The following is a 13,744-nucleotide window of genomic DNA, read 5'->3' as shown; positions in this document are numbered from 1 at the left end:
AATGTCCACATAAATATTAAACAAGTAAACCAAAACACACAAAAACCAAAAGTGTAAGTCAGCAGTGTATGTAGATGAGAGCACCAACTGCTGCACAGTACTATTTGCCATTACCTTATTGTATTGTATCACACCACATAACATCAAAATGATACCCTTGAACAAGACAATACTGTGAAGCTTATCCTTGTACAGATGGTTGTCATGACCACAATTCAGCAAAGAGGGAAAATTAGATCCCAGGACGTTTTCTCTGCATTGTTTAAGCACAGAAACAGCAAGGAAGCTCATCTGGGATTTTCCTATCTTAAATCAAGATAAATATGGTACATCCACTTTTACATAAGCATACTAATTAGTAAGACAATGCACATATGCTGCATTTATTAGAGCTCAATTCAGAAAATAATCTTCAATTTCAAAATTAAAAAATAGGCAACTGGAAAGATATGAAGAATTTTGTATTGTGTTACAACTAGCTGACAATTGTAGTAATTATTCTCTCTTTATGCTACAGATATAAAAATAGCACCAAAAACATTTAAAAATAAACATCGTTAAATATTTTTCTAGATAGACAAGTATATTAATAATTTTTCATCCTCACATAACATCAATAGAGAGGAAAGTAAGTTAATATTGCTGCTGGTAAGGTATCTTTACGTTGGTCTTCACACAAACCCATGTTTTTCCTAGTACTAGCACTTTGCCATTTCTTCCTTTTTTACTTTCTCAAGGATCAGGGAATACTGAAAACAACTGTCCTGTACTCCATCATCTTCTTGTGAATGTTATAATCTTGCCCAATACTTTTAAACTATAAATACCCTCTTAAATGTGTTCACTGTCATTGTTGACCCAATTTAGCCAGTCAAATGCTAGGGGTTTTTTTCTGTTAAATTCAATGTATAGAAAAACAACATAATGCCCTACTAATCCTAAACAACTATTTTTTTATTCTTAATATATAAACTCTGCTAACTTTTAAAGATAGAGTATTATGAGTATTGCAGTCCTACTTTTTAATTGCTAAGTCTCTAAAGCCCTTCTGCAATACATATATTAAACAGCAATTACTGTGTGGGTTAGTAGATGATCTCTTTGTATGACAATCTATGATTGTGGTACAAAGAGCCTTTGAACTAAGCTACATCTAGACTTGGAAATCATTAGGGGGTTGTTTACCTTCGAAAAATTTACATTTAGCAATGTTATAATTATTCTTTAAATCTCTCTCTGTCACTATTTCTCAAAGCACTACAGACACTTTAAGAAAAAAAACAAAACAACTAATTCTGCCTATTAGCTCTGCATCTAATAGCAGACTTTTCAGATGCTTGAAAAAATGTCAAAGAAGCTGATGCCTAAAAGGTCCTTCATGCTTCATTCACTTTAAATTTTATTCCTTGTGTGTAACCTTGCTGAAATTTGTTGGAAGACATAAGCCAAGATTTTGTATGACTGAGTAATCTTTGGTAGGTGGATAGATAGTTCTTCAAATGCTCTACAGTTCATCATTCAAGGCCCTTACAAGCTATTAAATGCTCACATCATTCTGCTATAAGCCCTTAGTTGTTCCTGTGTTGTAGCTCATACCCTGCCATGGCTGAATTCTGCTTGCTGGAAGTGGCTGAAAAGAAGCAATCCCTCAGTTCTCATATGTATAACTGTGCAGAATAAAAAAAAAAATAATAAATTGTTGTATACTGAGATAGTCAAGGATGGGAATAGTAAGAGCTTGAGACACAGTGTTACAGTGTTTCTGCATTATTTACAACATCTTTGGGGATGCTAGTTAAGAGCAGGAAAGGCTTTTATTGTAAGACATTGTGTCTGGTTTCTATCTTAGTTACACTAACACTGTTTTGTACCTGAAGACAGTGAGTGAGCCTGAAGGAGAAAAAAATACTTGTTGGACTAGGTTTGGCCTTGCTGAGAGTGCTTATGTATGAGTTACTCTGTTTTCACTGCTAATACTGTTTTTTCTGAGTTGAAGACTTAGGAGTGAATGTAGCAGTATTTTAGCTCCACAAAATAACTGTGAGAGAACTGCAACTTGTTACTATTCCAGCCAGTGGGAATTTTGTGACAATATGCAAGTATGGTCCTAAGTAATCTTTTTCTCCTTTTCATGTGAGACCAGTTCATAAAAATCTGAGCTCATTATTCAGAGGTGGAATTTAAGAAAGGTTTACTCTCTGCTCTCTGCCTGCACTGTCGTTCTGCTGCTGTGGTCATATAATTGCTTCCTTTCAGAAAACAAACAGCTGCCAAGTCTTGAAATTTTGGTTAATTGCTTGGATCAGAAAGAGATTCCGGTTCTCAAACTCCCTGAGAATTTAGTCATGCACCGGTGTGATGCATTCCTTCCCCTCCTCTCTAAACACAGATTTCAAAGCAGTTACTGAAGCTCTAGCTAGTGACTAAAGTTAAACTGCAGAGTCAGCATTTCAGAGCTAAAGCCTAAGCAAGCATTTTATTCTTTCACTTTAGCTCTGCTCTGCAGATTTGCAAAAGTAATTGCAGTCTCAAATATTTTACATTGTGATGGGCTGTATCATAACTTCTTGAGGACTGGAGCATCATAGTGTTTTACTGTAAGGTTTTGTCTGTCAGCATCTGTGCTCCTTTGTGGACTGTAAAAATGTCTGCTAGAACAGAATTTCCAGCTCTTTTGTGGTTAAATTTTGTAGCTGCACAGTCCAGACTTACCTCTTAACTCTAAACTGAAGTTAAAGAATGCTTAACGGCCCCTCAGGAGATAGTTATGTGGCAGAATATTGCTATTTCATCTGCGGTGAAAAATCTGTTCTGGACACGAGTCTGGCTGGAGGGAGAATTAGTACAGCATTCCTTCTGCTCTCCCGCCACCTGGTATGCGGTGTGGGCCTTCAAACAAGCTTTCAGCACGTCTGCCAAGTCCCACTCACATGGAAAGTCCCTCACTTCTTGTCTTTTCTTTTTTCTTTTTCTTTTTTTTTCCCCTACCTGATAGCATCTCTTTATTTACGAAGATGGAGACAAAGTAGTTTTGAACAGTACAGAACGGCAGGACCCTGCTAACATTTAATAGAGGCTGAAGAACTGTTTGCAGCCCAGCTGTGGGGGCAGAAGATAAGCAGCAGCCCCTTCTGCTGCCAGCCCCAGGCAGCTGCACAGAAAGAACCATAAGTGTTCCCAGGCTGACACACCAGCTAAGTCACCAGTTGCATGCTTCATTCCTGCAATGCTTATGAAATAATCATACTGTTACACTTGTTAACTTTTATATGCTCACTTGAAAGGTGCAATCTAAGTGTCATTGTTTTAGCTAATCCAAATGTAATAGCTATTGTCACACATATTTTGATCACTCCACACTAATGTCATGGTCTCTCAGCCTGAAAGCCCAGATTTTGTTCCAACACAGCATTGCTTATTTGCATTCAGCTAAAAAAAAGTATACAGAAACAGGATCAAAATCAGTTCTTATTACATCAGTCACTTATTTTCTATTTTGGCTTGTTTCATACCAACATTGAGGCAGATCCATATCTATACAGTCCTGACTCTATCCCTAAAATTTGGGCTGCTGCAACAGACAGTTTTTTCCTTTTTTTTTTTCCCCTTGTGGTATGTTCTTGTGTGATGAGTCTCTAAATATTAGTTAAATATCCAGTCATCCTCTCTGCCAGCTTTTGCAGTGGGATGGAAATGTGAATTTTACATAGCACATGAAGAGCTGGCAGTCCTGCTGCTTCCCTCAGGATGCTGCCATGGCTCCCACCGAGCCCACCTGGGTGCTCCTCTGACCAGCTCCGTACCCTCAGCAGAATAAACTAAGCCCACAGCAGTGGTTAAAATGTCTTCTGATGGTTCAGTCCCCTGAACCTACTCCTCCCAGAGGTAGGAGAGGCCTGGGCTGAAGAAGGGGGTGGGGAGCACAACACCAGCAAGGAGCTTTAAATCCATCTCTTTTCTGCAGTTGTAGCTGAGGGTACATTTACCTGACTCAGTCACACTTTTCCAACAGCTGTTGCCATCTAAGGTTGCAGTCATTTCTGCTCAGGGACATGCTGGCTCTCCCCTGTGCCAGGAGCCATGCAGATGTGGCAGCTCAGTGAACTGCTCCTGCTGAAAAACATTAATGTATATATGTATATATAACACATGCATGTATGTGTAAAAATAGGTTTATTTGCAGACAGGTCTGCTTGAAGACTTCAGGGGCCCAGGAGCTGAGAGCATGTACCTATTGAAAAGGGAGTACAGAACTGAGGTGGCAAAAGAGGCAATAAAAATATTCATGTCAAAATGCAAATGCAGAGAGAAAAGGCTTATTTCCTCCTGTGTTTAAGTTACAGGATAAAACACCTACAACAAGCCAAAAAGGAAACATAAGCTGACCTTCAGTTTGATCCCATGGGCTGCCATCTCTTTCAGATACCCAGTACATTTCCGTGGTCATGGGCCGCTCATCAAGTGAACAATTGAAGTATTTCTATTATGAGACAAATGAGCTTCTTCTTGTGTGAGCAGAGCAGGTTTGCCAGGCAGGGCTGCCAAGCAGGCACCTGGCCCTGTGAATTCACTGCTGCTGAGAGGTGCCATGTGATGGGCTGAGCCTGGCTGGGCTGAGGGCAGCACTGCTGGCCATAGAGGGGATCTGATGGCTCTGCTGTGCCCCAATACACCCAGTCAAGGCCCATCCACCTGCCCACGAGAGATGCCAAGGAGAATACCCAGACCTGCCATAAGCAGATGAGAAGAAAACTTTGGGACATGAAAGACCACATTCAAAGGGCTTGTTAATATGACAACACCCTAAAAAGCTGAGGCAAATTAAAGAAGACAATGCACAAAAGAGAAGACCTAATAAGCATGTGTGAGGATTATCTAAGTCAGAAGTCAGTTTGCTATAGATTAATTCTTCTTCAACTTACAACACACTCTTGTCAGCTTGCCTCTCCCAGGAATTTACCAGCTGTCTCAAATTTCTCAGGTAGGATCAATTCTATAGCTGTATTTGCCACGGATAGGACGAAATGTAGGCAAGCATCAATAAGATGCTGAACTAATGTGCAGGAGGTCGCTAAAAGTAGAGCTGATTTTTTTCTGCCTTGCCTGGAATTCAGCAGACCAAAAGGTCAAGCAATGATGGTCTCCAAGGACTTTTTAATTTACTGCAGGTTCTAGGATGTAAAATGCCTGTGACAGTGCTATCATGCTACTGAAGATCTAATGCTATATCAGATTACTGGTGTGATTTAATTACCAACGGATAGCCTGTGGTGAAAAGGGCACCCTTACTTGCTAGACCTGTAAATCCAGGTCTTATTTTAAAACTTTTTTTTTTTTTTAATCAGAAATAGCAAATTTATTGAAAATGTATTTTTCTTCTGTTTAGAATGAACTTGGAATCTCACATGATGGCTGGGAAGATGGATGGGGAAAAAAAGGGAGATGGAAAAGTTGAATAGATACCACTCTGCTCTGGTTTTAAATTAAAACAAATTGTAACTATTGATTCCTAATGGGAAATTATATTTGTTGTTAGAGTTTGACTGGAAGTAAAACCAGATATACACCTATATCCTCAGTTTGTAAATGAGTCCAGGTTCAAACAATACTGTGGAGAAAAGTTTTTTGTGTGGACAATTGCACAATGAGAACAAGATGCTGGGATAAAACAGGTAAAAGCTGGGATGTCAACACACAGTAAGTCTGTTTGTTTGTGTATAAAGAGGAAGTCACAAAATATGTTGATTGAAAACACTGCAAATCTCACATCAAGGTCAGCCTAAATGATAACAAATTATTCAATAAATATCTAGACAAAACAGAAAATAAGTACCTGTAGTAATTAGGAATATTTTCATAGAAATCACACTATTTGTGTCAATGACAATGGCTACATTGACCAGCTACCACTTAACCCTTTTTAGAGATGTAAAGGTCTAACAAAGGCTCTCTGTGTCTTCAGTTTACCTCATCCACTACTTCTTTTTTTTCAGATGTACTCCCAAATCCCAACCAAAATTGGTGTTGTGGGTTGGAAATGTGGATTTGTGAATCGTTTCCTTTTGTTCAGCTACACTTTAATACAAAAGCTCTAGAAAGGGTCTGATTGCCTGCTCAATCAAAAGAAAATGTTTTATCTGCTGCAGCTTCTGTCTGAGAGTGATGGTGGTGTCATTTGAACGCTGTGTTTGGAAAGAGGGCAGTGAGAACTCAGGGCAGGCACAACAGTTGCACTGTTCACCGTAATGACACTGAATATATTCCATTTAGCACAAAAGATATGTGTTCAGTGTGTTTCCTCTGAGATAATAAAATATTTAATTAACTGCAAGAGCTTATTTCTTATATATTTAGACATTTTAGCAAATTTTTTTGTATATAAAATGCAGCTTTGGTTTCTTTTAAACAAAACACAAGGAATCAGCATGATTTCTGATGTAGATTCATGCAGGGCAATCTTAAAATTCATTTTAAAGCCTATGTTCTTACGGATACAACATTGTCAAATAACAAAGTTAGTTGTACTTCCATGATGCATTTCCTTTAGCAGTTGGGCTGCTTTATTAAGTTTTGACCACAGTCTGCTTCTTGGGTGTTCTCCACACTGCCCTTAGTGCAGGCAAAAACTTTGTGCTGCAAATTTCATAATGGATATAATCCAGGTTAAAAATAACCTCTAATTAAAAACAATTGAATATATTGATGGGTGGAGGGGTGGAATGGTGTGTCTGTGATACAAAAATAAATGAGCTGTGATGGGGCAATACAAAAATAAGTCCTTCTATTGTGAACTTTAGTGTTGCTGTTAAAGTATGCAGCAGAACTGATCAATGAGAACTGCAACACCAGACTTTTTGAGCCTTGTAAGAACTGAGCATAAGCCTAATTTGACAAGGTATTTTTTAGCATATTGATATGGTATAGTCAATCTATGAGTGTATACTTAACTCGAAGTTGAATGAAGCATAGAGCTAAAAATAATACTGCATATTATATTAGCATGAGCTTGGTTATTTTTAAATTTTATTTTATAGCATTTTAAACTGTTACTGCTCCAAATTGCCTTCTGTCATTCATTTAGGGAAAAGAAAATGCCTTTAGAAATGCTATAACTTGGCATTTATTTTGTTGTCGTTTTTTACTATGCTGAATAGATGGATAAAAAATCTGTTGTTCAGGAATATTTACTATTACACAGAAAATAACCCAAAGAACATATTTTAGACTACTGAATTTATGCTGCCTCTGTATTTTCAATGATGTAAGAAAATGTGTGTGTGAAAGTAGCTCCCTACTTTGCTTAAAACAGCATTTTTCAATCTAAAAAAATCAGTCTAAAAATAAAATAGTTTTACTTAATTCTAGCAATTATATTTACAGTGGGAATTCCTGCTAAGTACCATGGAAATTTAGATGTTGACAAATTTAAAATAATTCAATTACTACTTAATGCCTACTGGCATTTTCGATCAACAATCCCACAGCACCTTCCATGAAGTAGGCTCCAGGAATTAATTAATATATAATCAATACCTTGCCTACTCTAGGGATTGAGAAAGGCATCTGCTCTGTGCCAGGAATACACCTGACTGTCTGTTGTTTTGTTTATTTAAAGGGAAGTGAAAACTTTTATCTAGAAAAAGTCACAATGATAAATACTTAAGTAGACTAACTGTACATATATTTATTAAGAGTTTGGAATGTCAGTAATATAGATGTGGCCTTCATAAGTGGTGATAAGCTTTTTAAGAAAGTGTGTTACAAATTACCTCAAAATTGCCAGCTTCAATAAGCTACTACTAAAAATACATTAAAATTATTTCTTGCCTAAAATTTGATACCTTACAATTAGAGGTTTTCTTAAAGGAAGTATTTCTTTCCTAGAGATTTCTTCTAATCATTACTGCTTTTTTGAGGGTGCTGCCAGAATCCTGTAACAATTCAGCTCAAAAATTATGGATTTCAGGTATAGATGTTTTGAATGTAGCCCAAAAAAGTAAGACAAAGTGTTACATTTTGATTAATTTTTATCAATATCATGAAGACTGATACTACACTGTACTAATTCTTGCTTATGGGGCCAGATTTCCAGCTTCATTAAAGCCTGTGAACTGAAGCAGATTTACTTGTGTATGATTTAAGGCCTGACACAATGATTAGCAGTTCCAATTCCTCCATAACACAAGGTTTCCTTCATTCTGCCCAACAAATCACTAGGTTGGAGCATGTATTATAAGGAGACATCAGTTTGAGGGCAGACTTGAAGTACTTTTCATTGTACCTCATTTTAAGTAGTTCCTGTTTCTGCCACTTCTTCCAAATGTCAAGGTATTCCTGCATTTCTGAATATGGCACTCTTCAGTGGCATACATAATCAAAAACTATGGGGAACTGATGTGGATTTTTTCTTTTTCTGTGTTATTTTAAATTTGAGTTCAGGAGACAGTTCATTCAGCTATGCAAAGAGCTGCATGGCAGAAGTGAGAGAACAGCATGGGAGTAGGTGTAAGTAGTAGAGGATGAGCGAGGAAAGGGCTTCACACAGCAGCTCTGCTGTCTGTAGTTGCTCTTCTGCCCATTTTTCTCCTCTGTGCCATAGCTGGCAGAAGGCAGGGCAGAGCTGTGCCTCACTAGCTGAGGTTCACAGTCTAGCATTTTAGCAGGAACTGACTTCTCAGGCAATTAAAGCAAATGTGCTCGACTGTGAACTGAAAGAGTTCTGTTGTGGCAATGTCCTCGGGCAGAGGGGATGGCAGGACAAATGGGGGTAACAATGCATTAAACCATTGCAGCTGTTTTCTGCTTTGTGCTTAGGTCAGGGCTCTCCTAAGTGCACCACGTGCTGAAAAATGTACCACCCTGCACGGTGACTGTTCCAATCCTATACTTCCTTAGGAGTTAAAGATTAGCATCTTCTTTCTGAACTGAATTGTGCTCATCTCCTCATCTTGACCTTCTCTTATCAGTATGCACCAGCTTCAGTACTGGAATCGACTATTTAGAACCTAAGAGGATTTTTTAAAGAGTGTGGGCTAGGACTTGGATATGTCCTAGCTCTATCTTTTACCTTATAAAGTAAGCAGGAAGGTGAAAGTGTTAATTCAGGGGAAGAAATTTTGGGAAATGGGAGTAGGGCATGAGGAAAATGCCAGCTAGGCTGTTTATTGGAAAGCCCATAAATAGGAATTAAGACTAACATTTCTGTTGTAAAAGGTTTGTGGTTTTTAACAGATGACTACCACAAGCATAAAATAACAGAACAAAGAAGTCTTTTACTTCAAGTAAAAGAAGTTCAGAGTGGATTATAACTTTATTTTGCCTCTAACTCAAAGAAGGAAATATCCGGGATAATTTAGTAAAATAACCATGTTGAAAATAAGTTATCTGAAAATTATAAAAGGCTTTCCAAACCAGAAATAAATTAATGCTAGCAAGTGTACTCTGACCATGCATTTTAACATATAACCTCAATTAATCTTGGGTAAAATTCTTTAACCTCACAACTCCAGCAATTAATAGAGGAGGTAGATTTGAAAGCACAAATTGATACAAAGGAAACCTAATTTTATTGGTTGATTGAATCTGAACTGTGTTGTCTTGGTAGACTTTGAAATACAGACATGCAAACATAAATGCAAACTGTTGTTTTGCATTTGCTTGCCATTGACTACGTTAAAAACTTTTCTTCTGAGTACAATATTTAAGGAGTTTTCTTAGTCCTTTAATGCATACAGGATTGTAATCTTTATATTTTATATATAATCTTTATACATATACTTATTATTTATATATAATCTTTATATTATATAATCTTTATACAACAACAGAAATGTTTGTGCCGGCCCAAGGGAGAAGGTAGGAACCAACAGCAAGAGAAGGTGACACCATCTGCCTCAGCAGCAGGGTGGATTTATGTGAGATTAAAGTGACCATGTAAATAGAGCCTTAGAAATGAAACCTGTTGGCTGGAAGAGTCCTTTTCCTCAAATAGATTCATGATTTGTTTATACCGAGGTAAGGGAATCCTTGACAGGCTGTGTCTGCTTTTTGGGTGAGAGGTGGCTCCACCTCCTTGTGCAGTAGAAACATTGGCATTTATAAGAATCTGAATATGAAATAATAGGAAATAATCTATTAGGATAAAATTAAAGCTAATACACTGATTAAGTCAGAGTTCACAGAAGCTTGCAAAGGGGAAGGAAACAGTGTCTCTCTCTGAAGGGAACATGAGGCAAAGTTCAGATAGAAAGGTTGGATGAGTCCCCAGATCTTTGCTCTCATCCACAAAGACAGGCCTAAGAAAGTCAAGCCTGTATAAAAACAGACTCCTAGACAGATATGTGAGCAATAGATAGCTGAGTAGCACAAAAAGAGAGAAACCTCTACATTTTTCTAGCCCTTAGTTTAGGAAATGTGGGTAATTTTATTTTAAATCATTACCATATTATATATTGTGTAAATACACTTATTAAATGGAGCTACAAAGCTGGGCAATGGGAAATGCTAGAGCATTACATTCTAGTGGTGCTGTAATACTTTAAGACTGCAGTAGCTGCTCAGGATCATAGAATATTTCTTAGGCAAAAGAGCAAAAGAGCATTAATCTAGGGAGCCAGGTCAGGCAGATTGGAAGTTAGTAGAGCTGCTGTGAGAAAGAGAAGTCTTGTGATTATTAACATTAGCCAGAGGCTCCCTGCATATAATATGATGGTGGGGAGAATGGGTGAACCCTGAGGATTTCCCATGGAGTCTCTTATGACAGCATTTGAGTTAAATCAGTATGTGAGTGCAGCTGCTTCAAATAACTGAGAGAAGCAAGTCCAGCACCACTGCAATAAGTTAATGTTTAGCTTTCATGTGATGTTAAAACCTGTATTACTTGTTCAACTTACAGAGACTTGCCTTCAAAAGAAATTGGATAAAATTATTGTATTTTCAAGGTGCATATTACACTGACTATATTGAAGAATTCACAGATTCTTCTCTGTAGCTTTTCAGTATTTTCATTTGTCTCATATAGTCATTCCTTATATGTCTAGAATTCCTGGATGTCTCAATCTTTGCAACAATTTTTTGGTTTTTCTGAGTTATGCTTAATATGTAATATGCTCCAAATTGTCATGGAACTGCAGGTGAATGTAAGAAGGTACTATAAAAGCACATTTACCTTTTGACATTGTAACAAACACTGCATTGTACAACCAGCAGTCGATTTCCATCTTATACAAAAACCCTGCATCATTAGAATAACATTCAGTGTTGTTGTAGCTGGATAGGAAACTTAAGAATTAATAGGTAGCAATAAATCAGCATAATTTCTGCTGCTTGGACATTAAGATATACCAAAGCTTTGGTGTGGGCCTACAAAAATGGATGATGTGTGAACTGCAGAATGGAAACATGTGAATGGAGAGGCTATATAGTGGATAATATGTCCATGTGACTTATGCTCTACCTGTGTGGTTTTTCTGCATCTGCTCCCCCTGTCTTTAGAATTTTCCTTTGGGTTTCCACATCCTGTGAACACCAAGTCAGTGCATGTTACATGGTTCCTGTTACTGTCATGGCTTTTGTGGCCTAGCTTTTCCTGAGAGTTGCCTCTACCGAAGCTTAATCAGGAATGTAACAGGTAACTGCAAAAGGCTGAAACAGCCTTATTTTTTAGCATTTAGCAAAGCCTGGGCACAAAGAGTACTTGAAGAAGAACTAAACATTTCAGTGCTGGAATAAAGCACCTGCTCTCACAGATGATGAAGATGTCATGTACTAAGTGAAAAATATATCCCCTAATGAACATATGCCAGGAGCTGTTTGGATCTAGATGGAACAGGAATGAAACATTTAGATTCTTGCCAGCCATATGGGACACTGACATTGCACAATTACTCCCAGCCTGTCATTCCAAGGCTTGGCATAGAGCACTGGATGAAGTATGGGCTTGAGATTATTCAGCAAAATGTTAAAATGCTTTGCTCTGTGGCCTCCTCTTGTGTTCTGTTGCATGTCCATAACCCAGCTAAACTTGTGCAAACCCCTGAACTGCAGAGGGAGGGGATGCACAAAGCGCAGCCATCTGGGCCTGCTGAATAGGGAGAGAAGAAAACCCTGCGAGAGTCACTGGCTGTTACTAAAGCCAGGATTGCTTTTACAGGAGTGCCAAATCTTACTAATTAATTTTCAGATTTATACTTCAGGGTGACTCTGGCAGTGATTATATTATTCAAAAAACAGTCACAGACTGTTCTTGAATCTTCAAGCACAAATCTCTCAATACTTTGTGAGCTCCTAACATTTGGTTTCCACATACACATTTTTCTTAAAGAGTAAGACATGCCAAAAAGACTTAGCTTATCCTTACAGTAGTATTTTGTAACTGATCTTTTCATCAAAGCAGATGAAAAAGTGCATTTTGATAAGTGCACTGAACACCCAAAGCCATAACATGTTATGTTTTTCTCATTTTTATCCCAACACCTTGGCATAATCTTTGTGCCTGAAGTCTCATAGACTAAAAGCATCAGGACTGGAGACTCCCAGCTTCTGGCTTTGACTCTGCTAACACACTGCATTAAAAGAAGTCACAATCAATTCATAAAGACAAGAAGGCTGGGCAGAAACCAAACCTTGTGTAAGAAAGGATGATTTTACTTGAACTTAATAGTGTTCCCACAAATTTCAATTGGACGGAGGCTTCCCACAACATATGAAGGCTTCCCACAACGTATGAGAGATCCCCTGGTAAAGAAGAAATAGGTAACATTTCTCCACTTTATGGCACTAATGTAGAATTACAGAATGTCTGGGGTTAGAAGGAACTTTAGAGATTACCTTTTTCCAACCCTCCTGCCATGGGCAGGGACAACTCCCAATAGACCAGTTTGCTCAAAGCTATGTCCAACCTGGCCTTCAACTGGGACAGCTTCTCTGGGCAACTTATTCAGGCTGTTCTTACCAACCTCACAGTGAAAGACTTGCTCATCTGTGTTAATATGTGTCCAGCTAAATGCTCCTTCCTTATTTTGGAGGAATATTCCTTTTTGGGGTTTTGCGGGGGGGGGGGGGGGGGGGGGTGGGGGGTGGGGGGTTTTTTTAAGGACTGTAAGGAGCCTGCAGCTGGTTTTAATACCCTGCCCAGTAAATGACGGGAGCCTGTTCACAATCAATGACACGCGTTATTTATTAACAGACTTTTCCATAATTGTCCCCAGACAGCGCCCCGAGCACTTTCTGGCAGACACGAGGGGAACTCGGGGGTGGCTGTCAGCTCCACGGACTCCGGGCTGTCCCGGAGGGGGAAGAGGGACTGGGACAGCCCCAGGGGCTCGGGGCGGGCGGGGCTCGCCTCGCCGCCTCAGCCCCGCCTCGCTCCCTCGCGGCTGCCGCGTTCGCACCTTCAGGCAGCGGCGTGAGCCGTGGCTGAGGCGGCAGCCGCCCGCCCTGCCCGCTGACAGCGGCCGTCGGCCGCCGGTGCCCGAAGCAGCTCTTCCCCGCTGAGCCGAGCGGAGCCGGCGGCGCGGCTGCGGCGGCAGGCGGGGGAGCGCTCCTCACCGCTCCGCCTCCGACCGCCGCCCGCTGCGGGGATGTGTGATTGCCATGGCGAGGCGGCTCTTCCCGGGGGCCTGGCTGAGGAAGCCGCACTCCGCGCAGGTAGGCCGGCGAGGGGCCGGTGCCGGCGCCCGTCCCTCCCCGCAAAGTTCCCTCCGGAGCGGGCGCCCCCCGCAGGGCTCTCGCCGCTTCCCCCGGC

The 13,744-nt window shown here is 39.7% G+C and overlaps 1 protein-coding gene across 2 annotated transcripts in view; it reads left to right on the top strand.

Annotated features, from left to right (window-relative positions):
* Positions 1-13,183: 13,183 nt before the first annotated feature.
* DIPK1A (divergent protein kinase domain 1A) overlaps positions 13,184-13,744 on the top strand; it is a 10,271-nt gene continuing 9,710 nt past the window's right edge. For both annotated transcript variants that reach the window (XM_041421357.1, XM_041421356.1), the window contains exon 1: positions 13,184-13,647. In XM_041421357.1, coding sequence (XP_041277291.1) covers positions 13,594-13,647 — 54 coding nt within the window. In that variant the 5' untranslated portion in view covers positions 13,184-13,593. The remainder of the gene's footprint in view (positions 13,648-13,744) is intronic.

The sequence above is a fragment of the Onychostruthus taczanowskii genome, unplaced genomic scaffold (genome assembly GCF_017590055.1).
Source record: "Onychostruthus taczanowskii isolate IOZ18803 unplaced genomic scaffold, ASM1759005v1 scaffold7, whole genome shotgun sequence".
NCBI classification, from domain to species: Eukaryota; Metazoa; Chordata; class Aves; order Passeriformes; family Passeridae; genus Onychostruthus; species Onychostruthus taczanowskii.
This window is presented reverse-complemented; position numbering and strand designations above follow the sequence as displayed.